The sequence below is a fragment of the Daldinia decipiens genome (assembly GCF_022478715.1).
Source record: "Daldinia decipiens strain CBS 113046 unplaced genomic scaffold F4813scaffold_63, whole genome shotgun sequence".
NCBI lineage: Eukaryota > Fungi > Ascomycota > Sordariomycetes > Xylariales > Hypoxylaceae > Daldinia > Daldinia decipiens.
In genome coordinates, this window is record NW_026054606.1 from 1 (window position 1) to 24,226 (window position 24,226).

The following is a 24,226-nucleotide window of genomic DNA, read 5'->3' on the forward strand; positions in this document are numbered from 1 at the left end:
ATTCTTAGTATAAGTACCATTTATGGTCGCACACACCCATTTTACATAGTATCATCCACTTTTAATACAAGTCATTCCTTTCTTTCATCATCAGTTTCATCATTTAAAAGTCCTTGATATCAGGTCTAATAAGGCTTGATCCAAGGCCAAGACGTCTAAGTCTTGTTCAACATTTTTATAATTTTACTTTAATTAATTAAATAATTAATAATATAATAAATTAAACCTTATATAACGTTTATTTAATACGTATTAATTATGTGATAATAACTTTAACTTTAATTATATAATTATATTTTTAATATAAATATTATTTATAATTGTATATATTTATTTTATATAATATTATCCATTTTTAATACAAGTCATTCCTTTTTTTATTAGTTTTAACATTTAAAAGTCTTTAATATCAAGTTTAATAAAGCTTGATTTAAAGTTAAAACGTTTAAGTTTTATTTAATGCTTTTAAAACAAAATAAAAAAGCTTTATTTCGTATGGTTAAAAAGCAAAAGTAATATTAAATTAATGCTGGTGTATCAGGTGACTTTAACCTTGATCATGTGATTATATTCTTAGTATAAGTACCATTTATGATCGCATACACCCATTTTACATAATATCATCTACTTTTAATACAAGTCATTCCTTTCATTCATCAGTTTTATCATTTAAAAGTCCTTGATATTAGGTTTAATAAAGCTTGATCCAAGGTTAAAACGTTTAAGTCTTATTTAATATCACGGCCGAAAAATACTATAATTATATATTATTACGGATTAAACGATTTTTAAATAACTTTTTTATACGTATAATATTTTAACACGATAACGCTTTTTACCACGCGGTTAAAAAGACTTAAAAATACCTTAATAACTTTAATATATTTACGATAAAATAACCGCCGTATAACTTTAATTTAAACTTTATTAAAAACGTATAAGCTTAAATAAAAAATTAATTAAATATTCATTATAATTTAAAATCGTTGACGTTATTAAGGTTAAAAAAAGCTATTATAGCCGTTTAAAAAGTTGTTTTTAAAGACTTTTTAAAAACATTATTTTTAACGATGTATAATAAAGCTTTAAAATGCCGTAATATTAAAGGTAAACAGTTGAAAAATTAAATATATTAAATATAAAGCTATTCTCAAATCATGTACCCTCCCATAGTAATTTGTATAAAAGTGTACATATTAATTATATTAAAAAATGTTAATGTTTTAATACCTGAGACCCATTAAATAGTGTTGGACATCCTGGTGACTTGTAACACTATACCATGTGACCTAGTAGCCCTGTGGCTAACCTTGTAGCTGTAGGTGTGGCTAATAATCCCTTTATTTTTCGCAAAACTCGATAAGGGTATCCCATTTTTTTTTTTTTTAATTTTTTCAATTATATCTTTTAAAATTAACTTTTTGCAAAAATTGATAGGGGTACTTCTTAATACAGTAATTTCCTTCCATTTTAAGCAATCCCATTACCTATTTTGGACGCCTTTCTCCCATAGAAAAAAAGTCCGCCACAATAACCCTTCGTAAACTCAGGGTATTATACAACCATCAACTCCTCATTTCTAACACCGATCATTACCGGAATCTGCGAAATCCACTTACGCTAAACCGATATGGCTACTATCAGCACCCTCAAGAGGGCCCTTAGACAGAGAGCGACGGAAATAGCTTCGTGTCCCACGCAGCTGTTATCTGACACGCAGTACAGTGCTGCCTTCGATACTATTACACAAGGCTTAGGGTGGACGACGTACCAAGACTTTATTATCCCTCGACTATCTCAGCTACTAACTCCGCTCTTCAACTCGCGTGCCGGTATTTCTGTGCTAGAAATCGGACCTGGGCCGAAGAGTATACTTGGATATTTACCTAGCCCTATGAGACGTAAAATTAAAAGGTACGATGCCTTTGAGCCTAACAACTTGTTCGCGGCCAGTTTGGAGGAATGGTTCAATTCTCCCGCGAAGACGGAGTCCCCATTACCTTACCTAGAAAGCCGACCAAGTATCCATAAAGTCCCATTTGTTCTAGATGATCGCATTGGATATTGTACCGGGACGGATACGGATGATAGTTGTGGATACGACGTCATCCTTTTTTGTCACAGCATATACGGCATGAAGCCTCATCATAAGTTCATTGAAAAGGGGCTGAGAATGCTGGATAAGCAGCGAGAAGGAGGAATGGTAGTAGTTTTCCACCACGACGAGACCCTCGACCTCTCTGGCTTGGTATGCCATCGGACGGCTTCTTACCCCACTGGTGTCATCAGCGTGGCCGACGATGACGAAGCAGTGGACCTTTTCGCTGCTTTCATCGCAGGATTTATCACTCAAGATGTAGACACGGCTATCAGATCCGAATGGCGTAAGGTGTGTCGTATGTTAGGCCGTCGCGACGAAGCCCACGCAGGACATCTCCTATTCAGCTCATCCGACGTCATGGTGGCCTTTAACAAACATGGGACCGCTTTAGCAGATTTAACAGCGCATGTACCATTAGTGAAGGGGGATAAGATAGTCAAGAACCGAGAGGCTAACTCCCACCACCCCGCTTCGATTATCCGACCGACAGAGATCCAACACGTTCAGTACTGCGTTAGATGGGCGTTGAAACATGGAGTCGGTCTGACCGTTCTTGGTGGGGGTCATAGTGGTCAGTGTCTCCAGTTTAATGTAGTCTCGGTGGACATGTCCGCCTTTGATAAAGTTCATATCCATGCGACTGGGGAGGTTAAAGGGGGCGAGAAGTCTGATTTTGGTGCCTTCGTTGTCGCCGAAGCGGGTTGTAAGACGGGGGATATTATCACCAAGGCCATGGAGGAGGGCCTCACAGTGCCCTTGGGGGCCCGTCCTAGCGTAGGGGCAGGGCTGTGGTTACAAGGCGGCATCGGGCACCTAGCTAGGTTACATGGGCTCGCGTGCGATGCCATCATCGGCGCCGTAGTGGTCAGTGTCGATTTTGGCCAAGTGCTCTACGTTGGCCATGTGCCAAGCCAATACCGGCCAACCGACGCCGTGCGCCTGGAGAACGAGGCCGATTTATTATGGGCGATAAAAGGTGCTGGCACCAACTTTGGCATCGTTATCAGCGTGACTTTTAAAGCCCACACAGCTCCAACCTACTTGGCTCGAAGCTGGGTTTTCCCGCTGAAAGATAACATCGAGGCGCGACGAAAGCTCAGTGATTTTGATAAGCTTGTCGCTAGAGATCTTCCTCGGAACTTTTCGGCAGACGCGTATCTGTACTGGGATGCTGATCAACTACATCTTGGTGTAACTATGTTCGAATCTTCGACGGCTATGGTCAGCTTAGAAACACCTACACCCACGCTCAAGTCTGTTAGGGAAATGTTAGGGCCGGAGAAAAATTCGAAGGTAGTGGACGGCGTTGGTTTATTCGAGACGGAGATGTACATGTCCGGAATGCACGGCGGACACGGCGGTGGCAAGACCTCCTCGTTTAAGCGATGCTTATTCTTAAACGATATCGGAACAGTGGACGTCGCTGATATCTTAATAAGGGCTGTTGAAACTCGTCCCTCACCACTTTGCTATCTCCATCTGCTCCACGGTGGTGGAGCGGTTAGCGACATTACGAGCGATGCAACCGCTTTTGGCTGTCGAGACTGGAGCTTTGCCTGTGTGGTAACTGGAGTCTGGCCCCGCGATCAAGATGGAACAGAAACTGCCCGAGCTGCCATGCGTTGGGTTTACAGCGTCGCCGACAGCTTGCTGCCGTTGAGTAGCGGAGTTTACGGTGCTGACCTCGGACCGGACCCCCGGGACGCCGCTCTTGCTACCAAGGCATTCGGGCCAAACCGGTCGCGCCTAACCCACCTCAAGCGCAAATTTGATCTGTGTAATGTGCTATCTTACGCCTGTCCGCTCCTAAAAGCACCGAGGGAACCCCAACTTATCGTCCTAGTGACAGGCGAAAGTTGTGCTGGCAAGGACTATTGCGCCAACATCTGGGTCTCCGAACTCAAGAGCAAAGGCTTAGCAGCGTGTGCAGCTAGCATCAGCGATGTGACCAAGAGAGAATACGTCGCGGCGAGTGGCGCCGACCTAAACCGCCTACTCCTAGATCGTGTTTACAAGGAACAGCACCGGCCAGCATTGACGGCGTTTTGGAAAGACCAGACACGGCGACGGCCTCAGCTACCAGAGGAACACTTTTTAAACATAGTACATGGCGCAGAAGAAATTGATGTGCTTCTAATCACCGGGGTGAGGGATGAGGCACCTGTTGCAACCTTGTCGTATTTGGTGCCGCACAGCAGACTGCTCGAAGTTCGTGTCCAAGCCAGCGAAGAGATGCGGCGGGCTCGCGGAGGGAGTCAAGGCGGTAGCGGTGATGAAAAAAACAGTAACTACCGTCCTAATTTCATATTCAACAATAACACGGCCGGAGATGAGGTAATAAAACAATTTGTAGAATACTCCCTACTCCCGTTCTTTCACGAAGACCTACAGCGTCTAGCCGATATGGTGCGCCCAGTACCCGACTTTCCACGCCGAGATATCAAGTTCCGTCATGTACTAGACATCTCGCAGCAGCCCGGCGGTCTGGCTCTATGCACATCTCTGTTGCAAACGCACTTCACCGGCGATTGGGCTAATGTTTCTGCGGTGGTGAGCTGCGAGGCTGGTGGCTTCATCTTCGCGTCGGCGTTAGCTGCGCAGATCAATGTACCCTTGGCGCTGATCCGCGAAGCCGGGAAGCTTCCCCCACCCACCATCTCCATCGCCAAGTCCTCGTCGCATATTTCGTCTTCAACATCCAACGGTTCGGGCGAGAAAATAATCGAGATGGAGCGGGACGTGATCCCCGAGGGCGTGTCAGTAGTAGTGGTAGACGATGTGCTTGCCACGGGGGAAACGCTTTGCGCGATGTTACAGCTGCTGGAGAATGCCGGCATTAGAGCTGAAAATATCAGCATCATGGTTGTAGCCGAGTTCCCTATTCATCGTGGCCGGGAATTGTTACGCCGGCGTGGGTTTGGGACAGTCGATGTTCGAAGCCTTCTGGTTTACGATGGTGCGTAAGAAGGGGACGAGGAATAGATGGAACTAACCTGACTATGGAAGTAAGTGTCACGTTGCTCTCTCAACGAGGTCTCTCTGAATCTTAAAATATGTACGAAAATCTCTTAGATGTAGGTACATGTTATAACAGACGTTAAGTTATCATCGCATCGAGCAGAAGCTATCCCTAAGACACGGGCCTCTAGTTTCTAGGGGAAGATGTTAGGGGTTAAAATACCGCTACGGCTTGGCGATTACTATCTACAACCACCTCTTCAAATATTGAGTTGATTGGCATAAAAGCAAGCTACGACTCATCGCATATTCTTTGCCTACTACATTTAAATATGATAGAGACTACCTAGTTACACATGCAGCCCATTACGAGAGTAGTACCAAGCAGTTAGTCGTAGGCTAGGTACCTATTCATCCGTTATTGTATTGTACAACTATACTTTCGTAGTCAACTCAGTGAGTTCAGAACTCGTCAGATTTGGACAGGCTATGAAACTCGTAATATTGAGAAGTGGTAAAATATCAGAATCTATTCATCCAAGTGTTCAACAACATTAGGTCGTAAGCCAAATAGTCTTAGCGATAACTTAACAACGCATGTATATGATCACAAGTCGGATTAGCTAGTAGTATTCAACAATTCTCGCAAGAATCATGTATAAAACGGTATACCCTATACTCAAGTGAGCTTCCGTGTAGACCTGTCTTATTCAAGCACCTTTATTCAAACCTCAAGTTCCAGACCAGACCAAGAAGCGAAAGTGGCTGTCGAAGACAAGTTGACCGACGCATGTACGCACTTCTTAACCAATAAACTAACTAATCCTCAAGACCGCCTATCCACCTACCGTACCTAAATAAGCACAGTAGATATATTCGTTTTTTAGCACCAGCCCTCGGATCCCTGCAAGTATGACTTAGGTACTTCTCATCTTACATCTAAGGTTAGATACTAGTAAGCGATCCGCCGCGCATGACTCTAACAGTGCCGCCGCTCGTAGCGTTACCACCGAGCGAACCTGAGGCGCTAAGATCACTTCCAGCATCATCAGTATGTCCCCGAGTCTTTCGTCTCGACAGCTCTAAGGCTCGCTCGCGTTCGCGCTCATTGCGCACGGCTACCGCATCATGGTGTCCGCGGGGTAATCCCTTGCGCGAATCGAGCCGAGCACGGACTTCCTGACGTAAAGAAGACCACGTAGTTGAGAAGAAAATAACGGCGTTCCAGACACCTTGGAGAGGCAGCACGACGGCGCTGGCCAGGTTCAGTGCGAAACTAGCGCTCTCAGCGTAGACAAGGTCATGCACCCTGTTAATACTGCTCGGCGTCCATGTCACGAATACGCTGATCGCGAAAACGAACGAGGTACGTAGGTACGCCAATTTCACCGGATCCATATGATTAAATCGGTTGCGCCAGCGCTGGAAATTCCCCCGAGCGCGCGCCCAGAGGCCTTCTCGCGGCACCGGATCCGCGGTGATACGTGTGATCGTAGTATGGTATGGATTTTGCGACGATATAGGTGTCAGAGGGCTATCCATATTATTCTTGTCGTCGAGTGGTCCGTCCAACCAATTAGTAGGCGTGGCACTGGTCAACGATGGCCCACTGACAGAGTATGCGGTAGTTGAGTTTACCGTCGTCACCTGCACGACCTCTCGATTGATACTGCCCATAATAGCAGCGTTCGTGAAGAGCGTCTGATAACCATTTAGTTATTCACACCTAGGCTATTCAAAACTTTATATACTAATTAAACTACTTACCTTCTCCCCCGAGTCACGCGGCGCCGGGGGGTCGTTAGCAGGATTGCTAAGAGACAGGTTACGCAGTTGGTTGCGCTGTTTGAAGACGTAATAACCAACAGCTGCGTATATGAAAGTAGAAAGGATAATGCAGACCCAAATCGGGAGGTAGTACGTGTAGATGCGCAGGTTGGACCAGTCCTTATCTATCCAACACCATATCTAAATCTAGCGTTAGTATAGATGATCGTAATCGATCGTAAGGGGTTCTATGTTGGACAGTGACATACTGTCGCATTGCCGTATACAATCTGCCCATCACTTCCGCGGACAACGAGTAGCCATAACGACGGGATGAAGGGTATCCCATAACAAACGAGGAAATACGCCCACCAGTATCGAAGAAAGCTTTTGGGATTTGCGGAGAAGAAAAAGACCATGTACACATTGACAGCCATGGCAAAGGACCACCACGGATCCGATTGCATAAATCTAGCATACGTTAATCGTAATTCACTAGTATCTTGCTCTCTACTCTAAGGGGCCGGAGAAGAGAGAACTGTTATTAATGGACTCACAGTTCAAACATGAAGGCCTGAGCCTGGCATAGGTGACTAGTTGATCCTGCCAACACCCCTGAGTACCCTATTAAGCAGGCAATGCTCGCCCCCAAGTTCGCAAAAGACGCAAAGAGAATAAAGGTATTTGGTACGGTGCGAAGTCGTTTGAAGATTGCATAAGCAACGAAAATAAGAAGGACTCCAGTAACAGATAACGCGGCACCCAGTCTCTCAAATATCACGATAGTTTCGATGTGACTTCTTGTAAGCTCCCCCGGGGAAATACTTTGGCCAGTTCCGTCGGGGTCACTGTGTACCGTTTCTTCCATCACAGCTGTTGTAACGCGCTTGGAGCAGATGTATCAGCATAAGGGGGTTACCAGTTACATATGTTACACACCGGGGTAAAGTAGAGATTTGTCTATATGGTGCTGCTCTTCGTTCAAGTTCGAGGCTAGATATGTATCCAACTTCCACGCAAAGCCTATTAGGGGTCACAGTGCCCCCGCCATATATGAAGCGAATTCGATTTTGGAGCTCAATAATGTAGGGTCAATACTGCGACCGTACACGGAAGACCGTCCTATATCTCGATGAGTTGGCGGCTTATGTTGTTTCTGCTACGCAATGGTGGAATAGACTTGATTCGACACAGGCGTGAAGACGTCAACTGTGGGGTGATAAACTCCAGGTGAAGGGAGAAGAGTACAAATAGAAGTGTAAGCCAGTGTGTATGTAGAACAAGACCACCAACAGCGTCGTTAAGTACGGATATCGGCTTCGGCGAATAACAAAAAGGTATTCACCATCTCTTGCTGATATACCTAACAGATGTAACACTGCAGCTGGTGACCTTATGGACAGTATTGTAGGTAGTATGAGGTAGGGAGGGAGAGTGGATGAAAATTGGCAAAGATCGGTCGTTCGAAAGCCGGAACCATCTCCAGAAGATGAGATGCAGGATGTAGGTCGAATTAAGAATTAGATTTGAGTTGCCGAGCGAGTCAGGCCAAAGCGAGTACCCTTAGGGAACGTATAACGTGATGGACGTAGAAGTTTGAATGGGAGTGGAAGTGAAGTCGAACAAGCTTGGGGACGCACGTAGCCGCAGCTTTCGCTTGTCGGTCAGATGTAAATCAGCTCTATGGCTAGGTGTCGCATCATAACAAGAGTAGAGAAGGGGACGAGAGGATGTAATGCGCATAGGTATCCGAGGAGATATCACCAATTGGGTGGATGCATATTGAGATGCGTCCTCAGCCTTGGATACTCGGCTACTTGTACACCTGATTATACACCAGGTAACAGACGGGAAATATGGATGTCTGCACACATGTAAGTTCACATGTAAGTTCGTGAAAGATGGACTTACATATAGGAGACATGTAGGAGGAGGAGTAAGGTACGTGGATACGTCGGGACTATGAGAAAGTTACATGGGTAAGCTGTCTGTCCCTTCCATATGTATGTAAGTATGTATGCCCTATGTATGTATAGACGTAATATACAATATTTGAACCATTGCTACAAGGAAGTTCATACCTCTGAAAGATAAGTATAGGTACATGTACTTTCCTTCCCATTGTCATACAACAAGGAAACGATCTATACATGTAGTAGTATCCACTCGAGAAACCGACTATTATGATGGCACTGATTATGATTGGCATGAGAACGACAAGGTTAAAAAAGGGTACATTGACGTTTGAACGTTACATTCTACCTACCTATGCTGAATACATGTAATTATCTTGGTGTCTCGGGGAATACAGGAAACACTTACATCTAGCAAACGGACTGAGTATCTCCTACATACCTAGTAGTAGTAATGGATCTCAAGTCTTTCCCAAGGTGACAGTCTATCTGTTAAAGGATCTTATATTCCTTCTGAAAAAAAAAAAAGCAGGGTTGTCTCAGAATCTGCTTGCTCGATTCGCTCGAGACGTTCATTCGAGCAGCTTATAAGCAGCTGGACTACGCGTAGATAGAGAGAATACTACCTAGGTGGTAAGATGGGCAGGGAGATTGCGACTCTATACGTAGGTATATAATTCATCAGTCGCAACACACCACCACAGCCTGCATTGATATACGGTTAAGCCTCACTTAATAAGACCAAATCAACGACCAACGACGTGACCCGATAGAATAACGGATACGTAGAAGTGCAACTTAGGATCTCGAAAGAATTTCAAGCTTCTCATATATTGGACGAGTGGCTAGATTCCTCACAGGTCGAGGTAAACGCCACGCAAAACAAATAGCCTGCCTACCTTGGCAGGCGATGAGTGGATGGAAGAATTTGGAGGCTCGAACATAAGGTTATGTATCTCTACAGGCGGGGACCCTTGCGTCGCCCAGCCGGAGTTACAGTCTCTTGTGACGACTGCTCTGAGATGACCCGAAAGCTTCTGGCCGACCTCCGAGAATTTGTAAATAAGTTGAAGCGATGCGCTCGGAGAAATATCTTTCAGCACCTCAACCCTAGGGAGGTCGCAAATGTATTAATCAAGAAGGGTTGGTGGACAGCTGTTTGCTACACCACATGATGCATCCTGCAGTCTTAGTCCAATAGCAGAAGACCCTCACATCTCGATGAAATGCACCGAGGCTAAGTACTGCCGGCTCGAGGGGGGGTCGAACCAACCAGAACGGGCTCTGACTGAGCGTACTGGACGCGTCTCGGTCACAGAATGAGTTGTTCAGCTACGTTTCCAAGGTTACCTACTTCAATATGTATGGAATATTGCAGATAGAACTCAATGCTTCCCGTGACTGTCTTGGACCCGAATTTCCGATTGTATAGGTACTTTGGGTATCTATACCTACCTACTAAGGTAGGTATAACTACCTAGGTACATACATATGGACATATCTCAGGCATCTAACATCTATTGTATAAACCATGCAGACACGTGGACGTTCTCGGACAATAAAGCCCCTAAAGATGCTTTGACGGCTCTACCTAAAAGCTGTGGAAAGACGCTAAAAGCTAGTGGGTGGACTGGATGGACTGGGTGGACTCAATAAAACGTGGGTATCCAATATTAGCGCGGGGGAAGTATATACATTCAGCGCTATGTAATCTAAGACATTACCGTTTGTGGCGGATAGTACCTAGTCTATGCGATATGATTGGCTAACCAACTCTTTGATTTTCGGGGGTAGAAAATGCCATCTTAGATTAAACGGCATTTCTTGCATCATCACTGTTGTCCTAACCTATGTACATGTAGGTGCCTTTGATGCCAGTCATAGGTTGGTATATGTCATGACGTTTGTTTCTCGTGGCTATTTCCATTCACTCCACGAGGGCTCTAAGACCCTTGATCGTACCACGTTGTTTCGGGACCTTAAAGAACCCAAAAGAAAAGCTATCCGAATCAAGACTCGGGTCCCCTGATCCAGCACAATTTGATGTAGTTTCATCTGTATCACTATTACTCTTTGTGTTTCCAGGCAAAGGAATACGTTGCACGCGAAATCTCCGAAGCCCAAATATTTCTAAAGCAAATTAAAGGTTGTGCAACCCAGGATTCGACTTTTCCAATCCTAAGACTTGAACTCAAATGATGCCAACTATACTAGCTAACACTATACACCGTCACTATTAGATGAGCTCGACTTAAGGGGGTTTAAATACGATTATCTAAACTTAGGTAGTCTGATTATACTAGGCTATCTACAGAGAGTCCGCATCATTTTAAATTGAGTGAACAGACAGGCTAGCAGAAACAGATGACATGGCCGAGTACATATGATAGGTTATCGTAATTCGTAGAGGATAGGGGTATATGATTATACCTGACCATAAGTAACTTGGGCATTTGGAGAATCCTAGGTGTTTAGAAAATGAATCTAAAGGATAGGGGTCACACTGAAGCAACTATGATGTTTAGGAATCATATTGGTTAGACGAACATGGCATTGCAGTGGACATTTCCTATTCCCGTCCTCTAGTATTTTTGACACTTCTCTGGACTATGGAAGTAATATGTGACAGTGAAAACCGTATCTCAAAGGGAAGCATTGCTTATATATATCCACCTTGCCTTAATCTCTAGTATCGAAGGAAACGGTGATCTTCCGTTTTGCCACCATGCAAAACATACTGGAGACTAGGGAGATAATGACCAAGAGCCACCCTATATATCCTACGTCTGTCCATATCAATACGCCGGCCACCCCAAATCGCAAATCAAACTGTGTACAAGAAATCAGGCTTGTTATCACCTAAGGCCTCGATCTCCTTTGTACTTTTCCCCTCGATTAGGTAGTCGCGCTTTCCCTGTCGTCGTTTACCATTCTCGATACGAAGTAATGTCGTCATCAGCACGCTGCCACCGAACAGGAACAGTGCCATGTAAGCGATAATGACTCCGTGACCCTCGAGATACCTAGGCGGACTGAAATAGATGTTGGAGCTAACGATACCGTTCAAGTTACCCCAACCGATCACAAAGCCCAATACTACACCTCGCTTATATACGCCCTCGATATTGTTTGCCATCCAGCTGATAGTGTTCGAAATGCAAGGGTAGATACCGAGAGCTCCGAAGAACGTGCCAGCATACTTAACTCTAGGGTCTGTAGAGGCTAGAAGCATTACAAAACCAGCAATGCCAATCAGGCTAACTAGAATGTTGCACAGGCCACGCTGACGAGTTCGGTCGGCGATGAAGCCAATGATAACGGTAAGGGCGGCGGCGGCGGCGTAAGGGGGAACGCTTAGAAGCTGGGATCGGACAGTACTTGTGCTCCAGCCTAACTCTTGGATAATGCTGGGTAAGAAGAGCGAAAAGGCATAGAGGGGCATATCGCAACCCATATAAATTACCATGCCTAACCACATCTTCCAGTCCTTAAGACCGGCGATAAGATAGCTCATTTTCCATTCCTCGTGCTCAGCTGAAGACTGTTGATCCAATTTGAGTCGACGAACTACACGGGTGCGGTCGTCTTCCGAGAGGAACCGAGCTTGATCAGGGAAATCATGGACCATCCAGAAAGATGCGGCGCCAAACACGATAGTAAGCAGGCCTTCCAAAATAAATATCCACGCCCATCCAGGCCGGCCACCAATACCATTCATCAGTTCTATCGCGGCCGCAAGCAGCCCGCCAAATGAACCGGAGAGAGCTGCCGCTGAGAAGAATATAGCCTATAACAATTTAGCAACACGGACGAAAGACTATAGAAAGACCCGACATTTTCGACTTACAGCACGGACACCGAACTCGGAACGTTTGTACCAGCACGACAGATAATAGTTAATACCGGGAAAGAGGCCGGCCTCGGCTAGACCCAGGAACCACCGAGCGGCCATGAGACCAGAATAATTGTAGACGAAGCCCATACCAGTCATAGAAGCGCCCCATAGTATCCTTAGGTTTCACGGCGTTAGCTTGTCGTCGGCTAGGATCCGGAAATCACGGCTGCAACTCACATGATGATTGGGATGAACACGGATGGCCGCAGCTTCTTAAGCAGAACATTTGTTACTGGCTCGAAAACGGAGTACGAGATGAAGAAGATGGTGAGAGTCATATTGTACTGCTCGGGCACTGTCAAATGCAAGTCGTCGGTAAGATGCGCAACCTTCGCATTGCCGATATTGGTCCGGTCCAAGAAGGCAAGCAGATAAAGGATGCAAAGCTGGGATCTAATGTTAGCTACGTGCGGCCTACGGATCGCCACATTGTTGCTAACATACCCAAGGTATTAGTATCCAATCCAGCCTCCAAACTAGCTTGCGGTCCTAATATAACTGTTAGCACGAAAGGATCTCGGCTTAGATCTAATAGCACCGTATTGCGGCGGTGATACTTACAATCTCATCTTTCTCTTCTTGGCTGAGATGAGCGTCGGGGTCGGGTGGGAGTCCGTCGAGAGCCCTGCCTTGCCCTTCATCTTGAGAATCGTGGGGTGAAGAATGCTTTTCAATGTCGCTCATGATGGTATCCTAACGTCGTCCACCGTACTGAAATAAGAAATACCTCGTCCAGATCTGCTACTTTGACTTAAACAAGTCAAGTTAAACAGAGGATGTAAGATAAGGCAACACCTCTAGGTTAGAAGGTATTGAACTGGCGCAAAATATCTTCCTTGCTCTCTAACCAAACTTAGGACAGCGAGATTAATGCTGATTGAGGATAATCAAACTGAAGACGCCCAAAACAATTGAGTGGGTATCAATGAAATGAGGCGAAGGAAGGGAGCGGGAGATATGTATATGAAGGTGTATGAAGGGCTACCGAACACACCTTGCATTATATAGAATTATGTAGGTGTAGACGGAGGTGGGTAGAAAGAAGCTGGCCGCTAAGAAAGTACTTAGCACAGCGCGCGCGGGAGGCGTTATTAGCCCTAATCATGTATAAAGTTTAAAGGGCATGTACGTAGTCTTAGAAGTTGCGTTGTAAGTTGACAAATACATAGGAAGTAGCAATGGAGGTGACCAGGGGGGAAAGAAGGAGGAAGGATCGGCACTTTGTTAAATGGAGATGACATGGGGATTCTTTTTGGGGGGGGTAGCTAAGCGATAACTGGCTGACATACATGATTCTTTATTCATATGGAAACGTGGGCGCTGAAAATTGTCTAATACAGTTGATTACTTACACATGTCGGTTTTCGAGTTGGTATTCCATTAGTCTATGAGACAGCTCGCACCTGGAATGATAACAACAACGTGGACTACGAGAATGTGTCATGTACCTGAGGCATGGCAATTCGTCCAATGGAATGCCATGACATCCATTGTTATCGCAGCCACGATATTCTCAATATCCCAAGAATAAAAGGTTTGCCATCCGGTCAACCGGATTTGGAACAAAGGGATACTAAAAATCCATCTCGTACGATAGGACCTTATACTTGAGCAACAACTAAGACGAGAAGGTTAGAGAATACTCTCAGTGCGACAACAACTAGTTCTCGAAAGGCAGCCATGTTACATTCTGCGGACCAAGGGCTACCATGGACCACAGCCAAGATGCGGCGTAGGACCCCTGTGATGTACGTTAACTAATAAGGCTTGCGCCGATAAGAACACTAGGTTAAGGGATGGGGTTTTGGTTAAGTCGACTGGATCGGGTGTGCCGTAAACAAATCCCAAGCTTGCCAAGGGGTTAATTCTAGCGGGTCCATCGTATACATGACCTCAGACAAGTTTTGGTTGGTTAATAGCTAAGTGATATCAAACTGATATGATGAACGTGATTATAGAAAGGCTACACGGTAACCTAGCTAGAATAGTAGAAAAGTTCCGTGCTTATGAGACCGCTGAAGACATCACGTCCTACAACCTTCCATTACATAGGAAGTTCTTCTGCCCTAAATACCCAGCTGGGGGTAACCAACATCGATATATCACAACATTGTCTAACATAATGTTCTTGGGAAATCTTGTCTCAGATGTTTCAGCCGCATGGATAGACTTTCCGATCTAGTTGGTCTGTATGACTCTAGACCGGCGTGTGGGATATTTTGTCAAATGGGAGCCACGATTTTCGCCGCCTCGTGTTAGATAGCATAGAGCACGGTTTCACAGGGTCATGTTGTAGTAGACATTTTGCGCTACCTATCAATCAAAGGGGAGATGATACCGGGTCACGCGTCTCTTGTGTTCACCGCCAACGAGGTACACGTAAAAAGATGACCTGGTGAAGTTTGTCCACGCCAACTGTAAGTCAATTCGACCTTACTTCCTTATACCGCCAATGCTCACAAGACAATTTCTTCAAATGAATTCGGTGTGCTGTGGTTACAGCATAGTGGTAATTGGGACTAAAATAGTTCGCTGTCGAACAAGACGATAGCCAATACCGAAGGCAAGAATTAATGACCTTACCGAGCTAAAGACCCGAAGTTACATTTTCGGCCATTTACATCGTCATTCGGATCCACCGGCTTTTGCGTCTTGTATTGGTCTAGCAACTCGCATTTGTATTTTTTTTGTTCAGTTGTCCAGCTGCCCAGACATATTTTGTCCTTGTATCCTTGTTTGTCCTTTACCAACTTGAACAGGCGGGCGAACTTCCCCGCGTTGAAGGATCCAGTGAAATGGCGGGGGTCCCCACCTGACCCCATCCGGCGGGATCCACAGCGGGACTAACGGACGAAAACTTCTGCCGAGCTGCTTGTTGAGCAGTTGGGGTAGGAGTCTCGATTATTGCATATCTCCAACTTTTCAAATCATCATTTATAATCAGAGAATAGGTAGCGGTTTCAAAGGAACCCCCGAATACAACAAGATTAAAAAAAACCCTTTGATCTCTAGACATGAGGTTGGTCTTGCTGGTGCGCTATTTCTTTCTCTGTGCTATTTATCTTAAGCATAATTGGCACTCGGTCCCAGCCTTGTATGCACGACAATGGTAAGCCTGCATAGCATACGACAGCGAACCCGTCCCAGATTTCTGGTTCCTATCACAACATGAGGCTCCTGTCGCACAAGTAAACCGATTTATATAATTTCAGCTGGCGCATCCTCGTACGAGTCCTTCTTTAATCTGACTATTGAACACTGAGACGTCCCTGGATATACCATGCTTCTTTACTCTCAGGCATATATACTGTAGGACAGACCGGGACTTACGCAGCTTCCCGTTCGGCCAATTCATCTACTCCTTTATTAGGTACTTACGAAGGGCTCGTAAACAATTTGTAATAAGATATGGGTCTGAGATATTGTAAAGCCGCAAGAGAAGCGCCGGTCCTCTCCGTTGAGCCAGTTCATGCAGTTTGCTTTCTACGTGTCCACGTAAAAGTAAAGAGCACTAACAGTTCTGATAGTTATACAAGACTGGCTACTTGTGATCGCCAAACTCCGAATTCCAATCTATGAACTTCCAGGGATGAACCACGGCTCTGGGATACCGAGGGTCCCTCGCCTATTTTCAGCAAAGTACTAAAATTAGACTAGTCTAAGCACCTCTATCGTAAGCTCTATCGTAAGGGATGATGTTGTAGTTTATTATTATATGAGGGTAAATATCTCTGAATATTTGAAGTCAAGATATACGGTGGGCCTAAATATGGTATATATTGTAAATCCTTAGAAACCTTCGGATTGCTCGCGGCATACTGTTATACTTGACATAATGAAGTAGATTATGTCGAGCTTCATCGAAAGGTTCATCACAATTGGAAGTGCAGTCTACTACATGGCGCACGGTAACTTGATTGGGCTTGCATGCCTTGCCTTCGCGCATTGAGGGAGAAACGGCCGTGTTCCGACGAGCACGTGCCGATCCTGCGAGATGCGGGAGCGCCTGCGAGACCGTTCACATCTGAGGATCTTATTCTAGCCGGGTGGGTGTCTGCTTCTTCCTATGTTGTCTCCCGTTATTGTTCAGAAGACAGGGTCAACATGTAGTTGACCGTTAAGACTTGATTAATACGACCCCGTCTAAGACTAGGATCAAGTCCTTTGATGGTGGAAATAACTGCTACGCTTAGCGAGATGTCTCGGGTTGGGCGTTGAGTTAGATGTTCGGCTTTTGACACGCAGCAGTCGAAGACGCGACAGACCTGTTGCGGACAGCTGCAATAGACATAAAGACCGAGATCTTTTCTCGCATGACGAATCGTAATTATTATATATAATCATAAGTAGATGTAGGGTACCTTAGGTACCTACCTAATGTATGCAATGAAGAGGAAATTGAAGGCGGTTCACAAGTGAAAGTTTTACTGTGTAAATTGTCCGTTGATTTTATGCGTCAATGGTAAGATTTGCGCCGGCAATCGGCGTTTTATTGATGCGCCACCTGGAAATCTAGGTTATTTCTACCTTTAATTTACTTTGCCCACGTAAGGTAGGAACTAGTGAAAGTGACGCAATATTCATACATGTATACGAGTATCAGCTTTCGTTGGGACCTGGACCAAACATTGAATCTCATCATGATTAGTTTAGTGCTAACTGAAGCCAGTTGCAAAAAAGCCACCTATTAAAATATTCTAAGAAATAAGAATAGGTTAATCTACCTAGGTATTCAGCTTAAGGTTTCGCAAAGTCCGATACATTATATTTATTCATCTCGTTTATTTTCCCGAAGCAGACACCCAACGATCTTTACTCGATTCCACCGTACATCCCGGACCCTGGTTCGGGTCTGGATCATGGCTAAAACTGTTTGTATCGTTGGTAAGACAGTGAATGCTTATTCACCCATTCTCCTTCTCGGACTTTAGTTCTTGGCTTGCTCATATGCGATATAGGCGCTGGCCCTTCTGGTCTTGTAGCAGCGAAGACCTTACTACACGATACGCCGGGATGTTCATTCAAGGTTACCATCTTCGAAGCCCAGTCCCGAATCGGTGGACTGTGGCCCATAAGAAAGGATGATGATGGCGGTCTTGTACATCCGCTTATGGTAACCAACCAAAGCAAACATACCGTCCAATTTAGCGACTTCGCATGGCAGGACTCTGTTCCGCAATTCCCCAGGGCATGGCAAGTCGGCCAATACCTAGAACGATATATCAATGAGTACAGCGGTGCTGATATACGGCTCGGACATAAAGTTGTGAAAGTCGACTTACAAGATGATGGCTCGTGGAATGTACAGACAGAGTCAAGTGAAGGATCAGAGACGGCTACATTCGACTACTTGCTCGTCACTACAGGATTCTTTGGGAAGCCGATATGGCCGGATCATGTGCCGAAAGAGGCGGACGTACCCATTATCCATAGCAGCGAGTACCGAGATCTTAAGGGCCTCCTAGAAAGGTCAAGTAATCCTAGTGGAAAGATACTTGTCGTCGGTGGACAGATGTCTGGAATTGAGACCGCCGCAACTATCGCGACACATCTCTCATCTGCTATCCACTCACCCGGAAAGAAGATAATCGAACAACTCCTCCAAGAACCTCAGAGCTACTCTATTCATCACATCACGAACCGACCCTCATGGGTCTTCCCACTATTCACATCTCCAAAGGTAGGCAGACGTTCTTATGTCTTGGACTTCCATGGATGAATATTGAATAGTAACCAAATAACAGCCGGCCGCGTCGGCGCCACCGTTTCTCCCATGCGACTTACCCTCATATAATCTAGCCAACCGGCCACACCCCCTAACAAATAGTCAAGGTCATATAGGCCTCGAAGCGGCACAGACCTCGAACTCGATCTACCAATCTGTCTTGGGCACCGATCAGTCTGAATTCTCGCCGAAGACTAAGATCGACGGCCATTTATTTAATGAGCAACCATTCGTAGCTATGAGCTCATACTATATGAACTTCGTACAATCTAAATTTATACAAGTCACCAAAGGAAAACTGTCATCTATAAAAGGGGACGTTGCTATAATTTCTCCGGCGAACAGGAAACTCTCCGACATTGCCGCCGTGGTTCTAGCGACGGGTTTCGACTCCTCTTTATCGCTTTCCTTTCTTCCATCATCCGTCCTTCAGGCCATTTCATACTCCCCTGAGAACCCTAACCTACCCGTTGCGCTCGCCTTCCATGGAACGCATCACCCATCGCTGCCCACTCTGGGCTTCGTAGGCCTGTACCGTTCGCCTTACTGGGGCGTCATGGAGATGCAGGCTCGATTCGTCGCACGGTTATGGGCATCAAATGACCCGCAATCCCGAGCCCCAGCCCTCCGCCAGGCTCTTGCAGAAGACGACACTATCGAGCGGACACTGGCCTTACGCACCGACTCGCGTGTATCGCAGTTCCCGATGGGAGATTACTCCTTCCTGATGCAAGAATTCTCACGCGCTCTCGACATCCCTATTAGCCCTCCTGTAGGTAATACGCCACCCCTTGCCACAGGTAAGTCCATGGATATCTTGACGCCGGCACGATACCCCTCTTTCTCCGCAGCTACCGCTCAGAACCCCCGGGCTGCTGAGCAGACAAAGGCAAATCTACTAGCGACGCACGAGACGGCGCTAGCTGGGCTATCACGCGGCCGCTTTGTCGCCGGCGCTATATTCCGCTCGTTGCTAGGCGAGTGGCGGCTCGAGCGTAAGATTTCTTCACGGCTACCATCGCATCCAAGCGGGCGGTTTTCTGGCACAGCGCGTTTCCTACTACGAGATGGAACCGAGGATGGGCTATCCCCGTCTCTCGTATCCAAGGCAAATTCGGATTCGGGCACGGGTCTCGGACTTGAGTATCTATACATCGAGGATGGCGTATTCACGGCGCGGGCCAATCCTATACTAACGTTCCGTGCGACGAGACGGTACATATGGCGATATGATGAGGCGCGTGATGTGTTGAGCGTGTGGTTTTCGCGGATGGATGACCATGAACGCGCGGATTACTTGTTCCATGAGGTGGAGTTCCTGCTTCCGGTTGATGAGGCGGACATGAAAGTCCAAGGCGAGACTACGCCTATGACTACAGGTGCCGCAGCGGAGGATAAGGAGAAGGGGAAGAAGGGTTGGTTAGCAAAGGCGAGTCATATGTGCATTGATGACTTGTACGACGTGCACTACGAATTCAACTTCAAAGCCGTGAACTTGAAGGAGTGGAAGCTGGGGTACACGGTGAAGGGTCCCAATAAAGATTATACGATTGATGGGGTTTACAAGAGATAGGATGCCGGCCCTAGATACGTATAGCATAAGTATATGGACCCTGGCAAGCGAGTTCGGTATCATGATTAATACAAGCAGTCGGAGTATAGGATAGTTAGGATTAAGACCAAGGCCTCTTGTACTGACGGCTTATGGAAGCGTCTGTTATAGATTCATTCATAGTGATTTATCTAATACTATTAGCGGTAGCTGTTTTGGACTCGACACCAAATTTCTTGAAAGTCTATTCAATGCCGCCATGCTTGTATATGAATCCTTCACGCACCCTTACTTAGGCACTCACAATGACCTACCTACAGAATAATCCCTTGTATTTCTAGATCCGAATCGGTACGGAGGCTTTTCTAATAACCTCCGACCCAGCTTGGTCTTGGACGAGAGCATTCTTGCACTGCCTGTCATGCAAAAAATCGCTCAGGTTACGGATAGTACCCTCGGCAATTTCGCGCAGAGCTTCCTCCGTAAAGAAAGCTTGATGCCCGCACACGAGGACATTATGAAAGGTAGTCAGACGCATGAGCTCGTCGTCATCGATAATATGGCCCGAGTGATCATTGTAGAACAGCGCCCCTTCGCCCTCGTACACGTCCAGCGCCAGGCCACCTAGGTGCTTTCTCTTCAAGGCCGCAATGACAGATTTGGTGTTGATAAGCCCGCCCCTCGAAGTGTTTACTAGCATAGCTCCGTTCTTCATCTTCGACAGTGTCTCGTCGTTTATGATATACCGCGTCTTCTCCGTCAATGGGCAATGAAGGCTAACGAAGTCGCTCTCGGAGAGCAGGGTGTCGAGGTCCGTGTACGTGCCGTACTTTTTGAAGTCGTCGTTTTCGAAGACGTCGTAGGCTAGTAGTCGGCACCCGAAGCCGTTCATGATTCGGGAGAATGCAACACCGATGCGACCCGTGCCAATAACACCTACCGTCTTTCCGTTCAAAGTGCGCCCTAGTAGTCCCTGGAGGCTGAAGTTTCCTTCGCGAACACGGTTGTATGCGCGATGGGTATTTCGATTCAGCGTCTGGATTTGGGCAACGGCGAATTCAGCGACAGCCTCGGGAGAGTAAGACGGCACGTTGGCGACGAAGAGACCCAGACGTTGGGCAGCTTCTAAGTCGACGTTGTTGTATCCGGCGCAACGCAATAGGATTGCACGGACACCACTCGCATGTAGCGACTTAAGGACGTCGGCGCCGAGATCATCGTTCACGAAGACGCAGACGGCGCTTGCTCCCTTTGCTAGAGGAACTGTTTCGAGAGACAAGGCGAATTCGTGGTAGACGACTTCGATATTGGTGGCATTATCGAGTTCTGTCGCTCGGGTGCTCGTGAGGTACTTCTTGTCGTAGGGTTTAGCGGAGAAGACGGCGAGCTGCATGGTGAGGTAATGAGGGGTTTGGTTTACTTCAGGATGATCTCAATAGGTTGGAATAGGAGAGGTTAGGGAGAATGATATCAAGAAAATGATTACGGCGATGATGTTGGTGGTAAGTGTTGGCTCAGATAGGTAACCTAGTTGATTTCACCTAGAGGTACGTGAGAAGGCCAATGTTCTGGGCACAACTATCGATGTTAGTATCTAAGGTTTCTAATAAGCATTCTTGGTTTCTTGGACGGAGCTTGGTGCGAGGATTCCCAATCATCTGTAGGCTCATTTTGCATCTTGGCAGCTGAAGTTTCACAATATTGATGTCATGGGTAGGAATATGAATAATAGCATATCTCGGAGTATATAGTATATTTCTGTGTGCTGTAGCTTGTAGAATATACGAATAAATCACATGCGATGAAGAATGTGCATCAACAAGATTCCCATATTTTGTAAATTTTGTGATCATGAATTAAGAAGTGAAAGCTCGAAATGAAATGGGAAATGGGAAGGAAGTAGTCTGGAATTTTGAGATTTGGAATTGGCGGGGTGAGCTCCGGATAGCGCATAGCACTGCCTATTGCGATTATCGATATTCATATATAAAATATATCTACATATCACATATAAGGTACCCCTTCATGAACCCTTCACATGTAATCCAACATCTAACGTTATCTCTATTGGATGCCGACCTAGGTTAAGCATTGACCATTAAAGCTAACATTCACACGAATGAATGTATAGGTGCTTGGGGTATCACGTATTAATATTTACCTGTCTTAGGCATGTGGTTGAGGTTCCGTGCACTTACCTATTGTATGGACTCAGAGACAACCACGAAATCATGTCTGTCGCCAACGTGCTGCCACCTCATCACATTTTATATGAACTACTGTCTTTCTCGCTCATATTAGAATAACAGACCGTAAGAATACGTAATACTCTTAAGCCCAAATCATCCAAACTATTTCACTATTGAAATAGGAGTCTTACACCTTGGTAGATACGTGGTTCGGCTCCGTGGTGCGTATTTATGCTACACAGCCGCATATTGCATGTGATTTGCAGTATCTCATGTTGGGTCGACATCAAATACCCACCTGAAACTGTCCAGGTTCATCTCACTTTTTGGGAAAAGACATCAATCTCGATTCTTTCCCGAGTTTGTCGCATATATAGTAATATACTCGTACGATAAATGCAGGTGCCCATATTTAGAACAGAGTTACAATTCCAAAAACCAGGTATTGAATGATTATATTCATTCATATCAGCAACGACTAGTTCGCAATGAGAATCCCACCAAGCAAGGCTGGCGAGGTCCGGAACGACGGGCGTGGTCATGGCACACATGGAGTATCCGACAATAACAACCTCAAAGTCGAGCTAGACCAGCTCTCTGTGCAGACTCGCCGCTTCATCGATGTGGCTAGTGGTCTTACCAAAAATGTCGCCAATATTACTGCCACACTCCAGGAGACACAGGATGCCCTTTCATCGATCAAGACCGAGCTTTCCTCACTCAAGCTCGAGAACGAACAGCTACGAAGCGAACTAAGCGCCCTACGTCAGGAGAAAAACACCAATAGTATTCCGCCGAAAATAGAAAACTTCCCGTTGACGAAGCTTCCCCCTAATGTTCGTCACAAAATCTGGCATCTAGCTGCCGGGCCGAAGTTGATGGAGATATTCGAGATTCGTTGGCGATCTCCTATACCTGATACGGAGCCACGCTCGATGGTTACGATGGATAAGAGACGTATGAGGGTGTCGCATGCCTGTCAAGAATCGAGGAGTCTCTTGTACCCCTCGCCACGATGCTCTGAGTGGCTTCATACCCCCGTACAGACGTACATGGACCCAGATCGCGACAGCGTCATGATTAACGGCAACTTCATGATCGGAATGAGCTTCGAGGATATCTTAGGGCATGTACAACGACTCATCCTAACACCCGATCACGGCAGCTTTCAGATTGTAGAAGAGATATCTTTGAGCTACGGTCCATGTTGGAACATGCAGCAGGTCAGCTTCGTGCTCGAGACTTGGAGTATTCCGGCCCAGGCGAGCACCTTAATCTGCGAACGGTTATCCGCACGTATGCCAGTCGTGGTTGACCTAGATGATGATCAGGAGATGATTCGGACGATGAACCAAATCGTAGATGGACCTTGGCACAGTCAACACCACAAGCGCGTAGATACGCTCTCTAGCTTCTACAAGCAATGCCATATAACACGAACAAAGAAATCATACAACAGGATGACAACCTGTGGAACTAGGTTATGCGATGCTAAGTACTGGGAGGGTTTCTGTACTGCGTTCCGTGCAAATTGGTATGAGCTGAGTCATAATCAGAGGGTGCCAGATATAAAGAGAGTAGCATTGTTAGTTGAAGGAGACGAAGGGACCCCCAAGATATCGCAGCACTTACCATGGCATCCGAAGAGTTCGTCTCAATATTGAGGCTGGAAATATGTATTGTACATAGCTTTCTTTTTACTATTCTGTACCCATTCGGCATTAAATCAATAGATGAGAACGGTGTCCAATCAAAAGTTGGATTTCCGAACTTGTCCGGGAGTGCGTAGATCCAGGTCTGAGTCTACATAGGAGTCACAGGATGGCTCGTTGAATTAATCTTCCAATTTTACTTGAACGATATCGCTGCACTTGGTGAAATCTCGTTACATGCTTTACCTCTCAACAACTTCTGTCGGCCATACTAAACTAAGTTAGGTCTCTATTGACGATGAAAAGTGATCAACATTGGGGCTGGTCTAAGCAGCCTTAGCACCGCCATCGCGTTCCGCAAATTTATCCCTGCCAGTCAACCCCTTGAGGTGAAAATCTATGATAACATTAACCCGGCTACCGTTCAAGCTACGGAGCAAGCCACGCCGAAGGTCAGCACCAGTCGGCTAGGCG

At 45.9% G+C, this 24,226-nt stretch overlaps 6 protein-coding genes across 6 annotated transcripts; 3 read left to right on the top strand and 3 right to left on the bottom strand.

Moving 5' to 3' along the window:
* The first annotated feature begins 1,405 nt into the window (after window positions 1-1,405).
* F4813DRAFT_377382 (phosphoribosyl transferase domain protein) lies at window positions 1,406-5,474 on the top strand. Its single transcript, XM_049245230.1, has one exon. The coding sequence runs from the start codon at window positions 1,631-1,633 to the stop codon at window positions 5,063-5,065; it is 3,435 nt and encodes a 1,144-aa protein (XP_049094568.1). The 5' UTR covers window positions 1,406-1,630; the 3' UTR covers window positions 5,066-5,474.
* An 87-nt stretch (window positions 5,475-5,561) lies between these two features.
* On the bottom strand, window positions 5,562-8,101 carry F4813DRAFT_304273 (uncharacterized protein). Its single transcript, XM_049240803.1, has 4 exons — window positions 7,384-8,101; window positions 7,096-7,297; window positions 6,827-7,027; window positions 5,562-6,760 (listed from the first exon to the last, which is right to left on the bottom strand). Exons 1-4 carry the CDS (start codon window positions 7,692-7,694, stop codon window positions 6,005-6,007), a joined length of 1,470 nt encoding a protein of 489 aa, XP_049094569.1. The 5' UTR covers window positions 7,695-8,101; the 3' UTR covers window positions 5,562-6,004.
* A 3,071-nt stretch (window positions 8,102-11,172) lies between these two features.
* Window positions 11,173-13,626, bottom strand: F4813DRAFT_304305 (MFS general substrate transporter). The gene is made up of 5 exons (XM_049240804.1): window positions 13,196-13,626; window positions 13,079-13,123; window positions 12,812-13,020; window positions 12,587-12,749; window positions 11,173-12,526 (listed from the first exon to the last, which is right to left on the bottom strand). Exons 1-5 carry the CDS (start codon window positions 13,316-13,318, stop codon window positions 11,564-11,566), a joined length of 1,503 nt encoding a protein of 500 aa, XP_049094570.1. The 5' UTR covers window positions 13,319-13,626; the 3' UTR covers window positions 11,173-11,563.
* A 3,434-nt stretch (window positions 13,627-17,060) lies between these two features.
* On the top strand, window positions 17,061-20,090 carry F4813DRAFT_304401 (uncharacterized protein). Its single transcript, XM_049240805.1, has 4 exons — window positions 17,061-17,186; window positions 17,304-17,518; window positions 17,593-18,314; window positions 18,379-20,090. The coding sequence occupies exons 2-4, from the start codon at window positions 17,494-17,496 to the stop codon at window positions 19,930-19,932; spliced, it is 2,301 nt and encodes a 766-aa protein (XP_049094571.1). The 5' UTR covers window positions 17,061-17,186; window positions 17,304-17,493; the 3' UTR covers window positions 19,933-20,090.
* On the bottom strand, window positions 20,076-21,781 carry F4813DRAFT_377399 (putative D-lactate dehydrogenase). Its single transcript, XM_049245231.1, has one exon. The coding sequence runs from the start codon at window positions 21,302-21,304 to the stop codon at window positions 20,249-20,251; it is 1,056 nt and encodes a 351-aa protein (XP_049094572.1). The 5' UTR covers window positions 21,305-21,781; the 3' UTR covers window positions 20,076-20,248.
* An 807-nt stretch (window positions 21,782-22,588) lies between these two features.
* On the top strand, window positions 22,589-23,764 carry F4813DRAFT_383866 (uncharacterized protein; the record flags this gene model as incomplete). Its single annotated transcript, XM_049245990.1, has 2 exons — window positions 22,589-22,747; window positions 22,925-23,764. The coding sequence occupies 2 exons, from the start codon at window positions 22,589-22,591 to the stop codon at window positions 23,762-23,764; spliced, it is 999 nt and encodes a 332-aa protein (XP_049094573.1).
* Window positions 23,765-24,226: the final 462 nt, after the last annotated feature.

Excerpts from the sequence above, each read along its gene's own strand:
- F4813DRAFT_304401 (XM_049240805.1), top strand. The coding sequence starts at position 17,494 with ATGGCTAAAACTGTTTGTATCGTTG. Across the intron at positions 17,519-17,592 it reads TAAAACTGTTTGTATCGTTG|GCGCTGGCCCTTCTGGTCTT; the intron begins GTAAGACAGTGA and ends TATGCGATATAG. Across the intron at positions 18,315-18,378 it reads CACTATTCACATCTCCAAAG|CCGGCCGCGTCGGCGCCACC; the intron begins GTAGGCAGACGT and ends ACCAAATAACAG.
- F4813DRAFT_304273 (XM_049240803.1), bottom strand. The coding sequence starts at position 7,694 with ATGGAAGAAACGGTACACAGTGACCCCGACGGAACTGGCCAAAGTATT. Across the intron at positions 7,298-7,383 it reads CAGGCCTTCATGTTTGAACT|ATTTATGCAATCGGATCCGT; the intron begins GTGAGTCCATTA and ends AACGTATGCTAG. Across the intron at positions 7,028-7,095 it reads TTGTATACGGCAATGCGACA|ATATGGTGTTGGATAGATAA; the intron begins GTATGTCACTGT and ends CGCTAGATTTAG.
- F4813DRAFT_377399 (XM_049245231.1), bottom strand. The coding sequence starts at position 21,304 with ATGCAGCTCGCCGTCTTCTCCGCTAAACCCTACGACAAGAAGTACCTC.
- F4813DRAFT_304305 (XM_049240804.1), bottom strand. The coding sequence starts at position 13,318 with ATGAGCGACATTGAAAAGCATTCTTCACCCCACGATTCTCAAGATGAA. Across the intron at positions 13,124-13,195 it reads AAGAAGAGAAAGATGAGATT|GACCGCAAGCTAGTTTGGAG; the intron begins GTAAGTATCACC and ends CAGTTATATTAG. Across the intron at positions 12,527-12,586 it reads CCGAGTTCGGTGTCCGTGCT|GCTATATTCTTCTCAGCGGC; the intron begins GTAAGTCGAAAA and ends AAATTGTTATAG.
- F4813DRAFT_377382 (XM_049245230.1), top strand. The coding sequence starts at position 1,631 with ATGGCTACTATCAGCACCCTCAAGAGGGCCCTTAGACAGAGAGCGACG.